Source organism: Ixodes scapularis, unplaced genomic scaffold (assembly GCF_016920785.2).
Source record: "Ixodes scapularis isolate PalLabHiFi unplaced genomic scaffold, ASM1692078v2 PGA_scaffold3__209_contigs__length_174095766, whole genome shotgun sequence".
NCBI lineage: Eukaryota > Metazoa > Arthropoda > Arachnida > Ixodida > Ixodidae > Ixodes > Ixodes scapularis.
The window spans coordinates 128,276,695-128,299,351 of NW_024609868.1; the positions used below are offsets into that span (position 1 = coordinate 128,276,695).

The 22,657-nt window shown below is 43.4% G+C and overlaps 1 protein-coding gene across 1 annotated transcript in view; it reads right to left on the bottom strand.

Moving 5' to 3' along the window:
- LOC115324315 (complement factor B) overlaps positions 1 to 22,657 on the bottom strand; it is a 145,355-nt gene that overhangs the window by 114,149 nt on the left and 8,549 nt on the right. The window contains exons 2-3 of the mRNA XM_040206040.2: positions 15,557 to 15,607; positions 10,209 to 10,412 (exon numbers count right to left, since the gene is read on the bottom strand). Of these exons, the coding sequence (XP_040061974.1) occupies positions 10,209 to 10,412; positions 15,557 to 15,607 (255 nt within the window). The remainder of the gene's footprint in view (positions 1 to 10,208; positions 10,413 to 15,556; positions 15,608 to 22,657) is intronic.

Below are 22,657 nucleotides of genomic sequence, written 5' to 3' on the forward strand. Positions count from 1 at the left end.
TCCTCATGTAAATTTGTAACATCTTTTCATTCGTGCCATGCATAAAACTAGCATTTCTTAAATTTTTTGTGCACTCCGCAATATGTTATTGCACGCTACCAGTGTTCTAACTAAGCTGTCAACGAGTGTAAACGAACAGATCAAATGATGTCCAACAGATGTCCGTAGTTCTGTAGAACGTTTTAGCACGAGAATAGACCATTTTCAAGACAACATCGAGCAACACTGGCGCTCGCAATTTCTTGGAATCTGAGTTCTCGCCGAACGCCGACGCAGCCCTCGTGTCCAATCAATGCTCAGTGTGCGTGCCCAAACAAGGGCTGATTCGGGCACGCAAGAGTTTGCAGTTCTGCGTGCCCGAGTCAACCCAAAGCACCTTTCCTGATCTGAAATCGCTCTTAAGACTGCACTCGAGCCAGTAGCGGTGCGACTCCTCCTTCACAAAGTGGTGACTGTATGTTCCTTGTACATTCCTCCTTCTTTTACTTTTTCGACAAATGATTGTAATGCGTTATTACATAAAGTTTCTGAGCCTTTTCTTTTACTTGGCGATTTTCACGCGCATAAGTCTTGCGGGGTAAAGACCACATTGATGCCCGTGGTTGAATACTCGAGTCAATTTTAATGTCGCATGTAGGTTGTCTTTTAACTCTAGAGAACCGACTTATTAAGGCGAAAGCCCTATATGTCTCATCGTTAAGTACTTAAGCGAAAAGACGTCGGCGACGCGAAAGGTACGAAAACACGTCGGCGACACCAAAGGTACCAAAACGTTTACTTGATATCTGCGAATTTTAATATTTTGCCGGAATGTCTTAGCGCTCTTGTCTCTCAGCTGGCGTCGAACCTGTAAACTTTCGTTCAGTAGTACGACGCTGTACCCTTTCAACGTAACGGTACCCCTCCGCCACGGCGGAGAGAAACCGCCACATCCATAAATCATGTGTCTATTTTTACAGCATCGGGGCTTGGGCTTTCGCCTTCAAGTTTTCTTAGGGATAACATACGAGACCCTGTGAATTTTTTTTAGCTCATCATCATTATCTTTCTGATGCATTGCTCTTTCCATCGGTAGTGCATCCATTTTTACTTCTTTTACGTGTGTAGCAGGCACTAATCTATATGGAAGTGAGCACTTTCCTATTTTTTTAAGGAACACCATTCCCCAAAAGTGCATGTCAACGCGGACTGTCCGTTTGAAGCTTGAGAAAGCCAATTGGTCTGTTTTTACTGAAGCGACACAACTTGCATGCACGACACTTGATAGACTTTCTGTCGATGAAGTAACAGAGCTGTTAAGTAATTTTATTCTTCATACAGCGGTGCTTGCTATTCCTAAAACTACCACGAATTTTCCGCGGCGGCCCAAGCCGTTGAGGAACGAAGAGTGTACTGAGTCACGGAAAAAACAAAACAGAGATTGAGGTATCTTTCGCCGTTGCCCCACGCAAAGTAACCTCCTTTGCTTTAAACAACTGAAAGCTCAAGCAAGATACATCTGACCTCAGTTAAAACGGGAAAATTTCCAGGGGTTCTTCCTTTAACAGTAGTGCAACACTCAAACAAGTCTGGGATAAAGTTAATTGCATTGATGGGCGACATCATGCCTTCTCAATCCCGCTCCTCTCCCACAATGGGATTTGTCCGAAAGCCTAGAAGAGCAAGAGGGTCTTCTCGGTGAGCATTTTGCTCTTCTATCGAGCCCCGAACATTATTCATCCGCCTTTCTCGCATACGAAGGGCGTGCAGAATGATATGCTGTGAAGACTTCAGGTGGCGCCCATGAAGACCTCTTACGATACGTGAACTCGAAATGTTTCATCACTTAACTAAGTCTTTAGTTGCAGGACCTAGTGGCATACACTAACAGATGCAAACATATCTTCATCCTTCTACGTTAGTTCTTATATTGTACCTTTTGGATCGTACATGGCGCGAAGGCAGATTCCCTTCGACATGTGAGGTAGCCACTGCCATTCCTCTTTTAACACCTGGCAAGGATCCTTCCTCTGCTTCTAGCTATGGCCCTATTGTCCTTACCAGCTATCTGAGCAAGACTTTTTAGCGTATTGTATACAAAAGACTTATGCACTATTTAGAAAAAGAAAACATCCTGGACGTCGTTCTACAATTGACCATTTAGTTCGTCTTGAAACCATAATTCGTGTAACTTTTGTGAATACACCGTTGTGCAAATCACGTTTTTTTACGTGGAGAAGGCATATGATACAGCATCGCCTCATGAAATTTTCTGTGATTTGTATGAAGTTGGGGCTCAAGGTAGGATACTTGCTACCGTAAAGAACTATTTTTCTAATATAATTTTTTTGTTTGTTTTTGAAGCTGGTAACGTTTTTCTTTCAACAGTGGTTCTCAACCATCGATGTTTCGCGGACCCCTTGTGGATCGGCGGAGATGATGGAGGACCCAGTTCGTGGTGAGGGGAGAAAAAATGTATAGGTTAATTATAGCAATGATATGTAAATGGATCTAACTAGAGCTAATGTGAAGTATACTTCTCTTATTGACATACACACAAGAAAACTCGCCCGAAATTTGAAACATTTCTTCGTTATCTGAAAAAAAAAGACTTTTATTGCCGGGTTCGACTGATGGGGCAGGGCTTCGCGGACCCCTAGAATGCACTCGCGAACCCCAAAGGCTCTGTGGACACCCATTTGAGAACCATTACTATAAACAATTCGTCCAGAAAACCGGGGTCCCTCAAGGGGTAGTCCTCAGCGTTACTCTCTTTTTGGTAAAGATGAAGTCAATAGCCCGTTCCTAACCTCTCTTTGTGCAATATTCACTCTATATTGAGGACCTTCAAATCTCTGTGTCATGTCATCATACAACCTTCCTTAATGTGAACGGGGGCTTTAAGTTGCTATCAACAATCCCTTAAATTGGGCAGATGAAAACGGCTTTGGTTTCTCCCCGGAAAAGTCTGTTACTGTCTCCTACTCCCGTATAAGGAAAGCCTCTGCAGATCCTTTTCTATATATGCGCAAGACCCCCATCCCTGTAAATGTAGACCATAAGTTTCGAACCTCACTTTGGATCGTAGGCTATCGTTGGTGCCTCACATAAAAAGTCGGAAGTTGAAATACCGAAAAGCACTGAACCTACTTAAAGTCTTGTCCCACAAAACAGGAGGCTCTGACCGTCTATGTCTTTTGCAAATCTATGGCTCTGTAGTCCACTCACGCCTAGACTATGGCAGGTTTGTGTACGGCTCTGCTAGACCATGAGCTGGACCCTGTTCATCATTTGGGACTTCGTTTGGCAACAGGGGCCTATGGAACATCGCCAGTGCTTAGTCTCTATGCCGAAGCAAACGAGATGTCCCTTGACAGACGACGATTCTCTTTGGGATTTATGTATGCATTAAAGGATACGGTCAGTCGTTCAGCATCCAGCCCAAGAGGCTGTCAAGGACACGAGATACCGGAGAACTTTTGAAAATGAGCCTTGCATTATCCCTCCATTTCTTAGGAACTACTAACCTGGGCACAGTCTATTGGTATAGACAGTAACCTGTCAGTTGCTTCGGTTCCAAAGAGAGTGGTCTTCATGGAAATATAACTGCATGCACTGTGATTTTTCACTCACAAAATAAGAAGGATGCGCCAACTGTGGTCATCCGTCAAGAATTTTAAGACGTTTATAAGGAACATGATTGTTGTTATCACTACTACACAGACGGCCCAAAAGCGGAATATTTTGTTGAATGCGCCATAATTGGTCCTTCAGTAAGAAGTGTTCGAAGGCTCAATAGGCTCAATTCAGCCGTAACAGCTTTCACTGCTAAATTGCACGGCCTACTGCTTGCAGTGGATCATATTGTCCAAACAAGTAACTCCCCTTCAGTGATATACACAGACTCACTAAGTGCCTTAAAAAATCTGACGTCGCTCACAACCCTAAAAAATGAACTCTATAGTTTACTTTAAAAAAAAGTGTAGAAGCAACCAGGAAGGTGTGTAACGCTCTATTTTGCTGGGTTCCAAGTCCTGTTGGTATCCCTGGGAATGAGGAGGTGGATCGTGCTGCGAGCGCCTGTGGTACCAGTGCTGTAGATATAAGTAGCCTTCCGTTCAGAGATTACTATGGTTCACTTAAGTGCTGCGTTATATGATATATCTCACTGGCATGCAGAATGAAACCAACAGGTTTCATTCTGCTTGCCAGAATGAAACCTGTTGCAAAACAAGCTGCATATGATAAAGCCTTTTCTTGTGAATAGGAGAGCACAAGGCATAAAGAGAGGTTTTATGAGGCCGTTTTCTTTCGTTTACGCATCGGGCATACGCGTCTTATTGATGGGCACCTCTTGCGCGGGGAGGAGCTTCCTGAATGAATATTGCCGGGAAGATTTGAGTGTTTTATGTATTCTTCTCGAATGTCCAGCCTATGATGAAAAACGACGCCGTTGCTTCTCGCAGCTCTACAGGAAACACCCTTTTACACCTAGGTGTCTTTGAAATGAGACACTGCTTCCAGATACTCAGGTTTTTGAATTCCTAAAAAGCACCAACCTTTTACGCAAAATGTAGTTTTAGTTACTCTAATGTCATGTCATCTATTACATACTTTTCATGTTCATAACTTCAATAACTTCTATACAACAAAAGCTCTTTTCATCCTTAACCCTTTTTTTGTAATAGTTAGGTTTCTTGGCGCATTATAGCCTTAGTTGCTTTTGCGCCATAAAACCGCAATCTTCTATTACAACCAATCACCATGCAAGATTTAGTCGTTTTATGTTCGTATAAGTTAGTGTCTGGCTAGAAGGCAGGTAAGGCAATGGTGATAATTTCCCAGAATCCAGTAACTTTAGTTCGGCCTAGGGTTCCTTCATGTGCGCTTTGCCTAAAACGGTGATGTCTGACCGTCTTGCACCAAACACTTGTTTTTATTTTTGGTATTGAAGCGCGTAAAAAAGCGTCTTCCTGCACGCGCTATTGGCGTTGACTGTGTAACGGCGACATTTTGTTTTCGACGATTTCTTTTTATTTTAGCTATGAGCGCGGGTTGTATGCATCTGTTACTAGTTCGGCCACGTTTCAAGTTTAGATATGTGTTGTGGAACTTCGTGCCTTTTACTTACAGAACGTTTATTGAAAATGTCTAGCGGAAGTTGATCCGTATTGTTTATGATAGGGGATACGGTTCATTCGTCACATGCACACTCGTCACAGGACGATTGGTCACAGGACGATTCGTCACACAGGAACATTCGTCATAGGATGACTCGTCAAGCGGCCAACCGGTCCCACAATAGTTCGTCCCCCAAAAAATGTTTTGCTCAATTTGGTTCGCGCGGACAAAGTGGCTCACCTCATATCTTAGTATGTGCTTGGCTTCTGAAAGGCGAAGAATTTGTAACAAACGTTTTAGCTTCTGGTTCGGTCCCGAACATTGAATGTTGGTTTGGCCTGACAAAGTCGGTCACCTCTTATCTTAGCATGTCTTTCGCTTCTCAAGGTCAAAGAATTTGTAACAGACGTTTTAGTTTCTGGGTCCGTCCCAAACGGTGAATGCGGAGGCCATATAAGAGCGACTTTTTTTGAATTCGGACTACATTCAAGAGGATGGAGGTGATAGCAACAGAGAGAGGTGGAGCCATGCAGCTGCACGAGGGGTACTCGTACACATGCAGCAGAAAGAATTCCGATACTTATTGATTTTGTCGAATAGGGTTATGCAAGGCACAAGTAACAACTGATTTGGCTGAGTCGGATTATTGCTCGTTCAAGCCAGCAACTGGGATCAACCTGCTGAAGCCTCGTAATATAATGAAAGTAGAAGCGGAGTATTGTAAGATTAGTTTTCCTAACCATTGGTTTATGTGACAGTGGGAAGGCGTGAAACTCCTCATCAGCGAATGTGGGTAGTTGTGAAATTTGTGATTTACTATCGTCCCCTGCCCGATCGATGCGACCAGTTGCCCGCATGACGAGTCATCCTGTGACCAATGTTCCTATGCGACGAATCGTCCTGTGACGAGTGTGCATGTGACGAATCGTCCTCATCCCTTATGATAGACCATGTGATGGATCGTCGCAGTTTTCATCGCTGTAATTCTATACTGGTTGATCTACGCCTGATGTAACTGATGACAAAAGGCATTCAAGTGCTATGAAAAATTTACAAGTTGTGTATGATACGCTTGACTACGATGAGCTGTTCGTCTGTGCGGCTCCGAGCCAGTCCCACCTAGGAAAGCCTACAAGTGCCTGCACATTTATTAAACAAAAATTTGTTCAAAATGTTAATTGGCAGGGGTGCAAACAAACATGCAATCCCATGTTTTGACAGGATGACATATTTTGTTGATTATTTTATTTGCTTGTGTGCTTTGTTATTTGCGACTCCAACTAACTATAAGTGGCGCCACTCATTTTCCAAAACGGCGGGTTTAGTGAGGGTCGGAGATGCGTGCCGCTGCTGAGCCTGTCTAGTGTGCTGGCGAATTCACTGAGCGACACAAATTATTTATGGTAACACGAGGAAGCTAGGGTGTTATGAGCGCATGTCACCTCTTTATCCTGAAAACAAAAACGGTATTTAGCGTAATGCTTAGCCCAGGAGGCACGTTTTAATTCTGGAGCGAAACCAAAACTAGCCTCTATTTCGGATTTTATTTTTCGATATAGGTCTCAATTTCGAATTCTTTCATAACTCATGATGCGTCTCACATCGTAATTATTTAGTTAAATTGTTCGCGGAAACTTTATTTTCTGACATACATGTTCGTATCAGGCACTTCAAAATATTTCGGAGATTTCAGTGTCCCTTTAAAGACAGGTTCTTTCACACACCTTAGAGATAACATGGAATATTGTAGTTGTTGAAAAAATCAATGCTGATATTTGTGCGTTCTCGCTGCCTTTTCTCGCTCAGATAATTGTCCCGTGAAATAATGAACTGCGGGCCTTTTAATGGGTTTTGGAGTATTTCGATGATTAATTGCTTTAACATTATCCCCAGCACAAGAGTAACAGAACAAATCAAATTTTTACAATATGTCCACAAAACGTATAAATTAATAAACGCTGTCCTCACTACGACAACCCAAAGACGAAATCCGAGTCAGACAGCTGAAGTGTGCGTGTGTTTCTTTTTTTATAGCAACGCGTGACCATAGAACTTTATATTGCATCCAGTGTTTGACTGTTTGTCTATCTTGATAACTATGTCAGATATTTTCATACGCTAAAAAGAAAAAAAATGATACCTTTCTAAAATGACTACTGTGCTTAAATGGCGTATTTTTCTGATCGTGGCATTATTGGGGGCATACATTGCCGCGATTTGTATTAATAATAATACTATTAAAAATCAAATATTTTAATCCGCAATCTTTTAAGGTATAAATAATTTTAGAAAAAATCGTAATGGTACAGACAAGCTGGTGGACAAAATAAACGAGTTAGCTGAGTTTGAGACGTCGTCCTGTCTATTTTCTGTCCCTTCTACGTTTTAATGTTTCTTCTCTACCCCAGTCTCAGGTTAATTCAACATGGTTCATATAATTTGTTGCTTATGATCTAATTTTAAACACACGAACAAGTATGACAATCAAAAGTGCGCTAATTATATATTGCCGCGCTCACAGCTGGCCAAATAGGCAGCGCGGTCATGGCATAACGGTTATCGCGTTCTCCTTCCACGCAGAAAGCCAGGGTTCAATTGCTGGCCGCGGGTACGCATTTTTGTTGACTCAAATATGATGTTCTGGTAAATTTGAAAATCCTGTTGCCTGTTCTAGGTGCTAAAGTTCTCGTCGCCGAACCCTCTGGGCCGATTGTTCCAGATCCCAACGCTTGTGCTTTAAAGGGGCTCCGCATGGCGATCCTCGGTCAGCCTCGCCCCAGCGCTCGATCCTGCGGTTTCGCCGACATCGACGCCCGCGACGCTCTGCTGTTTTCTTTGGCCCTTTTTATTTTGGGCACAAGTTCGCCCCATTAAACGTTTAGTTTCTTTCGTTATCATCGCCTCATCAATTGTCATTCGTGACAATATCATCACTGGTGCCAATTGCAGCATTTTTAGTCACCAAGTTATAAAATGAAAATTGTCTAAAATCAATCAAAGCATTCTCGTTAATGCGAGAAATTCATGCAAAATTACATTAATTGTGGGTTTAGCATATTTTGTTATCAAAGTCGCGACTTTTGACACTCGGCAAGAGTTGCAAAGTCGCCGCCAATATCCTACCAAATCCCCAAAATAGAAAAAAAAAAAGATTTTTTTAAGCTACCAATCTTTTCATAACATCTAGTTACTTTCATTTTTACGCGCCGTCGTTTTGCCAATCTCAGGCTTTCCAGATCGAAGGAACGCCTACCTGCTTGCATTTCTGCTCACTGCAGCACGTTGCGTTGGCGTTGGAAGCCGGTAAAACAGTTGTGAGTTTTAGTGTGTTTGCATTAGCTTTGCGTGTTCCACACTGCGCGTGCGCGGAGCCCAAAATTGCGGTCTTGGATTGGCGCATGGCGATCAGGCACACGCACAACGTGGGGCACGCAACTCTAACGCAAACGCACAGCGTTAGCGTTTGCTTCTATACGCAATACTAAAACTCTCCATTAGGGCACAATCCAATACCGGCTGCAGCACTATACGTTTGGACAGTGCAGGGGGTTGTTTGCGTTCGGAATTGGCCTTTCGCGAGCCATGATCGCGCGCAGTTCCGCCGTGCCCACTGAACAGGAGAATCGGGGGACCCTCAAAAGAGAGCTTTCCGTTACCGCCGCGGGAGGGCGAGCAACGAGCTGGAGACGCGAGTATTTACTCTTTGGTTGTTCCTTTGACAACGATAGCGTTGTATCGCATAAACATTCTGTATATGATAAAGTGTACTGCCCTGCAGGTCCTCTTCCCTGTTGACCTGCACCGAAAAATTCTATATGCATGTCTATCTATTCTCGGTCAATTCTTCGCATCATGGTAATCTTCAGTCTGAGAATTAGCCACCGTTCAAACACTGAAGACACCATGGCAGATTACAGGGCTTGGAATGGCAGCCATGTTGCTAAGATTAATCGACTTCACAGAAAAAAAAAATTGAAAAGGGAGAACTGTAAGACTTTCATCGCGGCGGAAAAAATCCAGACGTGAGGAAAATGTGGAAATTGGACGAAGCCCAAGAAGTGCGCAGTCATCAGTGTCTATCGCTCATCTTCGGTGTTTTTCTTACGCAGACTCGTGCGTAGCGTTGATACTCTACTCAAGTTAAAGCTGGGTCACGCACTTGTGTTTGCTTACCACAAATTGCGTTACTGCTTCTTGTGATCTCTAAGAGAGAACACTCTGACCCTGGGGCGCCATCTATCAGGTCGCCCTGGAACTGCATTTCACCAGAGCGAAGGTTTTGCAGTGTCTGTGAGATCAAAGACACGTACTATGTATTAAACATTACCGTGTATAACACTGGCAAAGAATTTCAAGTCAGTAGCGAGGGAATAATGACCAAAGAAAAATAGAAAATACACGGAAATCGCAAGTGATCCTCGGCTGCCTGATAGGTAGCGCTAGTGTGTTCTCTCGTCGTAAGAGATAGGAAGAGGTTGAAGAGCACTTGGTCATAAGCAGTTGCATGTGTATAAACCTGCCTTTACTCTGTCGTATACACTTTTGCGGGTAACTTGGTATCTTACAGATACTTTTGAAATTCAGCATTTAGTAATCTAGCTCAAATACTTATGGTAAGTACCTTATATTCACTTCTCAAGTCCCTTGCTAGTTACAACCATCCTTTTTTTCCCGGGAACAATTTAAATTTGTCACTTCTCAAACCAAGCTCCATGGCCTGAGAAGTTACATATTTCAGCATTTTTTGCTAGGCTTTCTGAGATTACAAGCATTTCGTCTTTAATATTCCGGGTGCTTATGTGAAAAGGAGAGCATTTTAAAAGAAATTTATTATGCGAAGAAAAAGTTTTTTTTTTTTGGGTAATGACAGATTTATATTTTATTATTTTGTAGTTATGTTTTCATTGAGTTCCCGAAACACTGCTGTAACTTAGATGTGTCTTAAAGGTAATTTGAGTTACTTTCTTTCGTCATTGGTGCTATACTCGTTACTAGTTTACCCGGTACTCAGTGACTCAACTTCTAAATCTGACTATTTGATACAAGCCTTACGTCGGGTCTTTTGTGACCGTGCGGTAGAAGAGTTTTGCCAAACTGCAAGTCCTCACCTTGGCACATCGGAGGATCGGGTATCCATTGGAAGGATCCGTTCCTGAGAACGCAGGTCAGGTCTTGATCGCCCTCCAGAAAGAAGCCTTCTTCGCACGCATAGCGCACTATCGGTCCTTCGCCCGTGCTGCTGTCCCGCAGGACGAAGTAGCTTCCGTTAGAGATGACGGGAACATCCGGGCAATCCAGCGGAGAGCTGGCAGCTGCGATTAATCAAAGTCACGCTTAGACATATTTTCGTTTTGCAGTTTAGAGCTTTGAATGGGAAATATTGAAACAAATCTTCCGATTGAGCAGCTCGTAATATTGGGCAGCACAAGACTGATCAGAATGCTAGAACAAAGTTGTATAGAATGAATCACCGTGTCAGCTATATCACTTGTAGATAAGAAAAGCTTAAAAGTTATGCGTTCAAAAAGATGTATGGCTTTTGTTGACCGAAAAGGCAGTCGGTTCAGAAATGTTATATCTGTGCCATGAATTTTGTTACAGTACACGTGATATCTCGTTAATATGGACACCTTCGTTCTCTCTAAAAAGCGTTTATAACGTGACTCGTCTATAAGAACGAGGTAAAACGGCATGTGTTTACCCAGTTCGTCGTCAAAAATGTCTATATAAAAGGGCAGCCATACTAAGAAAATCCGTTTAACGAGACATAACTTTATCTGTGAGCCTATATGCACATTCACAACCTTATTAGCGCGAATGTAGACGCTTTCAGGCAGATTTCATGGGCGCCGCCATCTTGACGTCACGTGACCCTGCCGCCATAGCCGCCCTTCAGTTTCTCGCCGTTCCTCCGCGTTGCGTGCTGCACCGGCCACTACCGGAGCTTTGTTTCCGCGTTCTTTTACGTTCCAGATGAAAATCGTGTGCTTTCTTTAGGTCTTTTTGATATTTCGAGCTTTCATTTAATCATTTTATATCTATATTTTAACATAGCTGTTGTATTTTCTTATTTATGAAATGCAATCGGACAGCAAATCTATCGACGATACAACATTATGGCTTCAGAGACCATGAATTTCATCCCATTCTAAGGTTTTTGTCGCTAATAAAGGGCAGTCAACACCATTGCGACATAAGTAAATTTCAACTGACGCAGTAAGGCTATCCAGTCGTGCTTCTCGCTGCATGTGCGCGCTCGTTTCCGTAAAGCCGACCCGCATGTAAGCGATTTAGCGTGCGACGAGACGAGCGAAGGCGACAGCGACGAGGGTCAGCGACGAAGATTTCTCACTGTCGCCTGTTTCATCGCTCGGTTTTTTGGGTTTCTAGAAAACGTCGCTCGCCGCCTTGGTCGCTTGCTCCCGTCGCTTCCATGCGGTTTGCCTCGTCGCGCGACTGCCCGAGCGACAGCGAAGCGGGTCACCGTCGCTTGTCTCGTTGCTCGCCCAATCGCTTGCATGCGGTTTATACTTAATATCGAGGCGCCAATGGTTCAATGGTGTGTGCATGGAAATTACTTGAGTATAAACCGCAAGTAAGCTATTTGGCGAGCGACCAGATAAGCGACGGCGACACGCTTCGCTGTCGCTCAGTCAGTCGCGCGACGAGGCAAACCGCATGGAAGCGACGGAGCAAGCGACCAAGACGGTGAGCGACGTTTTCTAGAAATTCCAAAACCGAGTGACGCGACGGGCGACAGTGAGAAATCTCCGTCGCTCGTCTCGTCGCACGCTAAATCGCTTACATGGCGGGTCGGCTTTACGGAAACGAGCGCGCTCATGCAGCGAGAAGCACGACTGTGATAGCCTTACTGCGTGAGCTGCAATTTACATATGTCGCAATAGTGCTGACTGCCCTTTATTAGTGACAAAAACGTAAGAATAGGATGAACTTACATGGTCATTGAAGCCTCATAATCTTGTTTCGTCGACCCATTCGCTGTCCGATTCCATTCCATAAATAAGAAAATGCAAGAGCTATGTCGAAATATAGATATCAAATGAATAAATGAAAGTTCTAAATATCCAAAAGACCTAAAGTAAAACCAAGATTTCAACGCGCAACGCAAAAGAACACGAAAACGAAGCTCCGGTAGTGGCCTGTGCATCACACAACGCGGAGCAACGGCGAAAAACTGAAGGTCGGCTATGGCACTCCGGAAAGCGCGCGAAGGGCGCGCTGACTGGTGGCAGCTCGAGTAACTGAATCGCTGAAAGCGTCTATCCGCGACTCCAACTAACTATAGGTGGCGCCACTCATTTTCCAAGATGGCGGGTTTAGTGAGGGTCAGAGATGCGTGCCGCTGTTGAGCCCGTCTAGTGTGCTGGCTTCACTGAGCGACATAAATTATTTCTGGTAATACAAGGAAGCTAATGTTTTATGAGCGCAGGTTACCCCTTTAACCTGAAAACAAGAACGGTGTTTAGCGTATTTTTTACGGAAGGATGCGCGTTTTAATTCTGGAGCGAAACCGAAACTTACCTCTATTTTGGATTTAATTTCTCGATATAGGCTTTAATTTCGAATTATTTCACGACTCAAGATGTGTCTCACATCGTCATTATTTACTTAGAAAAGTTGTTCGCGGAAACTTTATTTTGTGACATATTGTTCGATCCAGGGTAATATTTGTAGTTGCTGAAAAAATCAGTGCTGATATCTGTGCGTTCTCGCAGCCTTTCTCTCGCTCAGATAATTGTCATGGGAAATAATGACAATTATTCCAGCACAAGAATAAGAAAATAATTCTAATTTTTATAATATGTCCACGAAACGTATAAACTAATAAACGCTTCTCTCACTGCAACAACCCAAAGACGGAATCCGAGTCAGACAGCTGAAGTGTGTGTGTGTGTGTTTATAGCACCGCGTGGCGTGTAGGACTTCATATTACATCCATTGTTTGACTGTTTGTCTATCTTGATAACTATGTCAGAGTTTTTCATATGCTAAAAAGAAAACAGAATTATACCTTTCTGGAAAGACTATTATTGTTAAATAGCGTATTCTCGCGATCTTGGCGTTAATTGGAGGCATACTTTGCCGCGATTTGTAATAATAATAATAATATTAAAAGTCACATATTTGAATAAGTAATTCTTCAAGTTCTAATATAATTTGTTGCTTATGATCTAATTTTAAACGCGCGAAGAAATATGACAATAAAAACTGTGCTAATTATCATCACTGGTTTCAGTTGCTGCATTTTAATTACCAATAAAAAAATAGTCTAAAATCAATGAAAACATTTTAGCGAATGTGAGAAATCCATGTAAAATTACATTAATTGTGAATAAAGTATATTGTGCTCAAAGTCGAAACTTTTGACAACCGGCGAAACGCCCAAAGTCGCCGCCAATAACCTTCCAAACCAAATGCCCCCCAAAAAATAAAAAAAATAAAAAAAAGCATTTTTTTAATTATTAGTTTTTTCATAACATTTATTTACTTTTGTATTTGCTCGCCGTTGTTTTGCCAATCTCAACCTTTCCAGTTCGAAGGAACGCCTACCTGCTTGCACGTCTGGTCACTGCAGCACGTTTCGTTGGCGTTGGAAGCCGGTGAAACAGTTGTGAGTTTTAATATTGCGTATACGAGCGAACTCAAGCCCTGTGTGTTTGCGTTAGCTTTACGTGTTCTACACTGCGCGTGCGCGGAGCCCGAAACTGCGGTCTTGGATGGCGCATGGTGATGGGGCGCACGCACAATGTGGGGCACGGAACTCTAACGCAAACGCATACCGCTTGCGTTTGCTTCTATGCGCAATACTAAAACTCTCCAGTAAGGTACAATTCCATACCGGCTGCAGCACTACGTTGGGACAGTGAACAGTCTTGTTTACATTCGGAAACGACATTTCGCGAGCCATGATCGCGAGCAGTTCCGCCATGCCCGCTGAGCAGGAGAGTCGGGGGACCCTCACTAGAGCGCTTCCCGTTTCCGCCGCGGGAGGGCGAGCGTCGAGCTGGAGACGCGAATAGCTTCATATGGACCGTATACAACCCGATGTGGCACACTTATGTAACTTATTTGGAAGACACCGCTGACATGGCACTTTCCTAATTATTTGTTCGGATTTCTCGGTCAACAAACTTTCATTTATTTTTAAAAGCATTTCGAGGATTATGCGGGGGAATTAAATTGTATAAGAGAACAATTTTGTTATTCGTGTACGCTTTTAATTACATGTTATTTCACGTTTGCCCCCAGGGAAAAATAGAGCCTCGAAATGTCGAGAAACTAAATATTTTAGTAGTTACACCTAGTTACCAGAAAAGTAAAAATAGCGTCGATACAATAAGTAGTGTAAATTACTAATAACTAATTTCAATGTAACAAAGCAAGTGATAAATTAGCTACATTTTAAATGTACTGGCGGCGGTTTAGGTGAACTTCCTAAAAACTGAAGCATTCGATAAGCCAACTTGATTTTGATTGTTACAAAATAAGAACAAATGTTTGAAGACAGCAAACAACAACAATATGTCGAAGTTTAGCCCTGGATGCCAAAAAAATAGTTTCTTGTGGTTTTTGTTTTCCATTGCGATTCATAATTATGCTTCGCAACGTCGCGCTAAGAATCGAGTTCAAATTTATTTTGCCTTGTATTTTCAAATGTTCAGGATAGACTGTATAGAATCTTTTCGCACTCATTTAGACCTTTTGGCTAGGCAGTTTCGTTGAAGTGCCAAGCACACCTTACATGAACTTAGAGAACTTAGAGTAGAGGCTATATTTTTCCACGCGTGTGTCTGCGTAGGTTCATGTGACTGCGTTCGCCAAGTCGTTGGTGGGATAAACTTAGAGTGTTTATGTAATAGATTTGATCCAGTTAAGAAACTATTAAAAAAACGAACACACTGGGTTCATGGGATATCTAAACTCTAGCTGAGCTTACAGACCATGTCCCCGATAGCGAGTGCTAAATGTGTGGAAGAAAATTGATTCTGTTCTGAATTTTATATATATTTAAAGACTTTATTTTAAGAAAAAGCTGCAAAATTTCGCGAAGAAAGAACAGTGATGTGTTTAGTGAGCCACACGAGACCAATGTCGCATAAAGAAACCATACATCAACATGTTGCCACTAGAATTGAAATTATCTCTCAATTACTTTTAAATCAAGTTGTGGTAACTATGAACACATTTCGGTTTTTAATTTGCAATAAGATTGTCACTGTTTTTTTTTTTTTTAAATATGCTAAAGAATAAATAGAAAAAATTATGTGTAAGCTTGAGGAGTCAGGAGTCTGAACACATTTTTTATTCGCTGCTTGTGTAAGCGGAAATATTGAAGCTGATTGTCTAGATTTCATGAAATAAACTACAAAAAAACACGAACTCATAATTCAGAATAATTAACAGTAATTACGTTTTATAAAATTCATTCGCTTACCTGAAGAAAGGAACTGGAGGGCAAGGAAGACTCCCAGCGCTTTACAACAACCTACAAAATAAATTGTAGATATTATACACTGTATAGTGTAAAATCATACAAGCTCGATCATGCTGACAAAGACCCTTGAGCACAGAATGTGTCATAGGCCTTCCAGGGAAGAAAAGGAGTATATCGGAACGGTAGCGCCTAACGAAGATTCACTCTCATTTCTGACACGCGCCGTTAGATGGCGCATCACGTCAGGACAGGCGGACAGGCCAGAGTCGTATTCGCGACTCCAGCAAAACGGACGCCGCCAAGCGGGAAAACCGGGAACCAGCCGGTCCAGGTCGCTCCGCGCCCCTCCGCGTCTCTGGTGGCTTTCGCGGAGACGTGTTGTCGGCGCGGTGGCGAACAATGTAATTTGACGAAGGTCCGAATATTTCTTAAGTTCGCCTGAGTGATCATTAGTGTGGTGAAACCTCAGTAGATTGTTTTCTTCTATCACGTGTTTGAAAGCCCGTTTACTCCACAGCACACGGTCGCGTGCTTTCGATTTCTTGGATGGGGAGGAATCACGGAGAAACTTTTTGATTTCTTGTCTGTCTCGAATCACATTCAAAGTGACGACTGCTTGGTGACTGATACTGGAGGGAACATCAATGTTGCAGTCAAGTGAATGGGGAGGTTCGATAGCTGGTTTTCTTGTGTTTGGTAGTGTTCGGTTAGCTTCAAGTTTGAGCCACCCACGCCGGTCGGTGCGTTGGCTCTTCATCTTGGCTGCTTTTCACCGAAAAAGCCTCTGGACCACACTGAAGGAGTTGGGCTGATTTCGCAATTTCTTGATTCAGGAAAACTTGCTCGCTGCAAATGATGAATGAGGGAAATTATCTGTTTTCAAAAGGTGGGAGACAAGTCTCGCAACGTTAGATGCTGTCACGGCATTTTGACCTATCGCGCCTCCAATATTTATATTACGAGGACGTCGAAGCCAGCAGCAATATACGTCTACATTGGTCAGGTGGACCAGCCATAAAAAAAATACTAAATTTCTTCGTTCAGGATTCGAAGCAAGGTTCAATGCAGAGAGGTTCTGCGTGGATCTTCAATGAAGACTCTCTTCAGTTTGTCTCCGTGCTGCCGCGCGAGCGAATCCGAAAGACGCGACCATGTTATGATGGCTGAACCATCCAGGTGGCTCAGTAACGTTCGATTTTGCACGCGCGACGTTAGAATGCAAGCATCTGAAGATGCGCGAAAACAAAACCACTAAAAAAAAATAAAAATTAAAAAAGAATTATGCAGCTCACGACCGCAGCGTCCCTTAAACATTCCTTTCATCTTTGCCTTCTTTCGTGGCTTCCACGAGCATGTATGTTTCACTTTACGTGATAGCGAAGCCGAAGCTACTCGCAAAAGCACGTCCTCCTGAACGATGCTCGCACTGCACGAGCGCGCGTGGTTGACAGGGACGCTGTAAGCTCGCAGCTCGCTCTTGTAGCCTCTGTTACGCTGGCACTTAGACTGGAACGGAGTGGAAAAAACTCTAGTGGGGAAGCGCATTGACGCATGCTCGAAACCCGAGCCAAATATTCTATTTTGCTCGCCTGGAGCGCTGCTCAAAACTTAAGAGCTACGGGCCTATAGAACCATTTGGCTAAGTTTAAGTAGTATGTCTTCGTCTGTCAAATATACTTTTATTCAGCAGCTCACCTAATAGCTAGTCAACTAAGCTCATATTTCAACCCGAAGGATATACTAATATCGCTTTAGTGGGACCCCCCCCCCCCCCCCCCGCCCCCATAGCACGTAATAAGACGCTTTCAGGCAACATTTCATGGGCGCCGCCATCTTGACGTCACGTGACCCTGCCGCCATAGCCGCCCTTCAGTTCCTCGCCGTTTCTCCGAGTTGGGTGCTGCACCGGCCACTCTCGGAGCTTTGTTTTCGCGTTCTTTTACGTTCCGCATTGAAATCGTGTGTTTTCTTTATGTCTTTTCGATATTTCTGGCTTTCATTCAATCATTTGATATCTATATTTCAACATAGCTCTTGTATTTTCTTATTTATGAAATGTAATCGGACAGCGAACGTACCGACGATACAAGATTATGACTTCAGAGACCATGAAGTTCATTCCATTCTAACGTTTTTGTCGCTAATAAAGGGCAGTCCACACCATTGCGACATAAGCAAATTTTAACTGACACAATAAGGCTATTCAGTCGAGCTTCTCGATGCATGTGCGCGCTCGTTTCCGTAAAGCCGACCCGCATGTAAGCGATTTAGCGTGCGACGAGACGAGCGAAGGCGACAACGACGAGAGTCAGCGACGAAGATTTCTCACTGTCGCCTGTTTCATCGCTCGGTTTTTTTAGTTTCTAAAAAACGTCGCTCGCCGTCTTGGTCGCATGCTCCCGTCGCTTCCATGCGGTTTGCCTCGTCGCGCGACTGCCCGAGCGACAGCGAAGCGGGTCACCGTCGCTTGTCTCGTTGCTCGCCGAATCGCTTGCATGCGGTTTATACTTAATATCGAGGCGCCAATGGTTCAATGCTGTGTGCATGTAAATTATTTGAGTATAAACCGCATGTAAACGATTTGGCGAGCGACCAGATAAGCGACGGCGACCCGCTTCGCTGTCGCTCAGTCAGTCCCGCGACGAGGCAAACCGCATGGAAGTGAAGGAGCAAGTGACCAAGACGGTGAGCGACGTTTTCTAGAAATCCCAAAACCGAGCGATGCGACGGGCGACAGTGAGATATCTCCGTCGCTCGTCTCGTCGCACGCTAAATCGCTACATCCGGGTCGGCTTTACGGAAACGAGCGCGCACATGCAGCGAGAAGCACGACTGTGATAGTCTTACTGCGTCAGTTGCAATTTAAATATGTCGCAATAGTGTTGACTGCCCTTGATTGGCGACAAAAATGTAAGAATGGGATGAACTTACATTGTAATTGAAGCCTCATAATCTTGTATCGTCGACCCATTCGCTGTCCGATTCCATTCCATAAATAAGAAAATACAAGAGCTATGTCGAAATATAAATATCAAATGATTAAATGAAAGTCCTAAATATCGAAAGGACCTAAAGTAAATATAAAATTTCAACGCGGAACGTAAAAGAAGACGAAAACGAAGCTCTGGTAGTGGCCTGTGCAGCACACAACGCGGAGCAACGGCGAGAAACTGAAGGTCGGCCATAGAGTAATATACACAAGGTAAAGAGCGGACACTGCCATAGGCCCCAGCGGCCCAGATAGACCAGTGACAAGTAGCGCTCCTAGCGGGCGGTATTAAGTATAATGTGATTCCGTTTCCGGTCAAGTTAGTTTTGGGTTTTGGTTTGGGCGTTTCTGCTCCGGTTCTCTGGTATCCTTCTCTCTCTCTCTTTCCTCCCCGCCTCGCTCGGCTCTCGGGAGCACCTTGACTCCCAAAGCCGCCGTTTTTTTTCGCTTTTTTTTTTAAATACTGACGCACTTTTGCTTTATTTTTTACGATAGAGTCCATGCAAAATGTGTCAAACAATATTTCAACTTACTTCACAAAGCAGAAGTATATATATTTCTTGTTCTTTTTCTATTGTGAACTTGAAGTTACACAATCGCCGCATTTACTCCTGGCTGGTGGAGCATTTTGGGGTCAACAACAGTAAGTGGTTCGAACACATTTTATTGGACCACATTCATGTATACATGATTTACTTCAGAAGCTCTGTATGTTTTATACGAAAGAGATTGATACTCACAAAAATAAATGAGTATGAAGGACTTCGGCATATCGTATACTTCGTAATAGATTCTTAGCGGAACCAAGTTAACAAAACCTTTCCACGCAGAACATGCTGTATGATACATTCACTTTCACGCCGACTCGGGTACGGGAAGTAAGTGCATAAATAAATAAGTCATCGCTATAATTACCAGTCATAATAGCATAATAACAGTGCGAAGCACACGCCGGATAGTACAAATTCCCGATTTCCGCCAAATGTAAAAAAACACCAATTTGCATAGCCTCGAACTCACTGCGGGCGAGCCATTACCAAACAATGAGAACTCTATTCGAAGTCTGACAAGATTCAACGTCCCTAAACATTCCCCGAAATTGTTCAGAAAAGAAATATGGCTTCAGAAAAAAGAGGCTTAAAAACTATGGACAGTGGATACAAAAGTGGATACAATTTCTTTCAAATATTTTTAGCCTCTATACACTATTTTATATCGAAATTTTGTAGAAAGTGGACAGATATTTTTGTTAGGGAGCCGTGATACACATTCGCTGGAAACAGGGGAAACAAATATTTGGAGAGCAAGCTGCACCGCCCACTTAATAAGCACTTTTTGTTTTTGGTTTGGCAACCACCTCTGTTAATACACTATTAACAGTTAAACCTGTCTCGTTCTTACTAGCTACTGAAGAGTGCAACTGAACTTTGTCCGAATTCCGGTTATGAAATCAAACGTGTCAACACAAGCGTATTCTGCAAAACAATTTTAAAAACCCTTTGTGGTACTCCTCTGGGCAAAGGCTAAAACCATCCAGACCTCAAAGTGTGTTATACAAGGCGGCACACACTCCTCGAACATGTGTCACACTCTCTATTATGGGAAGAAAGTGATTTTCTAGTTGCTGAATGAAATGAAAGGCAGCCTGTGATGGTAGTACTAAGTTCCCTAAAAATTTTCCAGGCACGTGGTATGCCTTAGGAACAAGACAGTACTGGTGAGGACTGGTCAAGTTATTAGACTCATCCGATAGCAGCTGAGAACAGCCACAGCTGTAAGTTGTCTGTTCAAGCAAAAGCTTAATCAAATAGCCCCAAACGTAAAAAAAAAAGTGGACGAGTCATCAATTATGTTAGACCTGATGTCTGATGCCAGCTCAGAAATATCCTCTAGTGGCGGAAGTTATCAATTGGAAGACATTCCACTATGTCTGAAATTAAACTTTCATGGTGCAAAGATATTTGCAACTCCTTTAGGAGGTCAGCCTTGTCATCCTCTACGTTTTCATTGTCCGACAGTTTGAACAGTTTCTTTATCCAGAGGTGTTTTGGTCCTGAGGTGAACTGATGCACATTTTGGTTTGTGTTGCAGCCCAGCATTTGTCATATATAGCTTCAAAAACGTTCTCGAGTGTGTCTTGCTGCAGGCGTCGTATAAGTAAGAACTTAAACTCATGGCTGCTTGAAAGCTCATCCCAGATCATGAGGACACTCTTTATAGTAACTTGCCGCCCAATGATGGCTTATGGCTGCCTCCTACTTTGGAACTGCCATGCTGAAATCCATCCGAGTTACTGGTGGAGAAAATCAAGTATTTCAAATTCTCCCTTCAGAATGGCATGACGCGACTTCTGCCCTGTCTTCTTGAATTTTTTAGCTATTTATACAATCAAAAAGTATGCACATCCTATCACAGAAATAGGCTGTAGCCATGGCTGCCTCAGGAAGTTCCTTGGCATAAACAAGGGATATGATTGCAAGAAAGAGTGAGGCACTCAGTACCTGTGGGGCACAATTTTCTTCCATGTTACAGAAATGTTCTTGAAAAAATGTGTCTCTCAGTAAGTTTCGGAGCCAATTGCGAGCTCATCTCATGGATAGAACAATAAAGTTCAACAATAGAAGACCACTCAATAACCTCATTTCCAATGCAAAGTTTGTGGGCCTGGAGATTGCTCTTGGTTGTTTTGGGAAGGTGCGGAACATCAAAGACAAAGTAAACGTGTTCGTTGTCAACTTCAAAAAATGGCATATCACCACACACACCAACCTTACGTTTGAAGCCCCCTAACCACAGACCACAGCCTTTACTGTGAAGCCAACAGTCTTAAAGGGCCGATGCACTGATATGTGTATTTTGCGCAAATACCGCTTAGAACGAATCCCTGACGTTAATGATCTGTGAAATACCCGTTCGTTTGCGCCACACGCAATCGAACGCGCAGAAAAAAATAAAGAAAAACAAGCAGAGTTCGCCCCCTCAACTCGCAGCCAGAACAAGCGGCCCCGTGATCTGGAGCCGATTATATGCCGCCAATGTTGATCATAGCCATGCGCTTGGGTTGGCAAGGCACAGGACACACGCTGAGTTCCAGACATTGCTATGGTTCGGCTGTTGTCGTCATTTCAGCGAAATGACACAGGACACTACCCGAATGTTTCTCCAGCTATCGATTATTACGAGCCCAAATCGAGTGTCCACGCCATGCTCGGGTCCAATCCATGAGCCGTATTCAAATATCGTCACTGGGCGGTACTGCTACCGCCCAGCTACGTCATCGGGTTTTTCGAAGGAGAGATTGAATGAAAACACTGGGTTTTGTCCTCGAAATTACAGCGCAACAAAGGAATTTCTTGGTCAGTGGCGTTGCGTGCGAGTATCCTTGAGTCCCACTAGTGCCATTAAGCTCGTGTAAAGTGAAAAACAATCCAATTGAATATCGTTGCACCGCTCCTTTAAGCTCCCGAATGCGAGAAATAAGGAAACTGCGTTAAACAGAAGACGTTGGAGTGTGCGCAACAGTGTCTGCAAGGGGCTAAATGCACCTCCTGGAAATTTCAGACAGCATAACAACCAAGGCTCTATCTGCAATGTTAGAGGCTCGTTCAACACCGTCATCTGTAAACCCATGGACAATGTAATGTGCAGGGTCATAAGTTAAATTTTTTTTCTAAAACAATCTCATCGAAAATCAACATGCACACAGGTTGAAGTGCAGCCAGACAGCCCGGCAGAAACAACAACGCGAGAAGCTCGAACCAATCGGCTCCACGAATTCAAGCCGAGCATGCGAGCACGCGGGCGGTCATGCGTCACCTTGATTGATGCAAAGTCGACCGAACATGATGCAGCAGAAAGCACAGACGGACGGCACGAACGACACAGGCCATGCAGAATGATGCAGAGGCGACGGCGTGCAGGCAGGCAGGCCATGGCAGGCGCCATTCATCACGTGGTTTTTGTGACGTATTTGACTTTAAACTATTTGGTGGTTTTAAGTACTTTAAACAATTTTAAAACATTACCATTTAAAAAAGAAATACTTTTCACACAAAGATTTTTAATTAATTTTAACCAAATTACAGAAAAGCGCCACGTAGTGGAGGGTATGA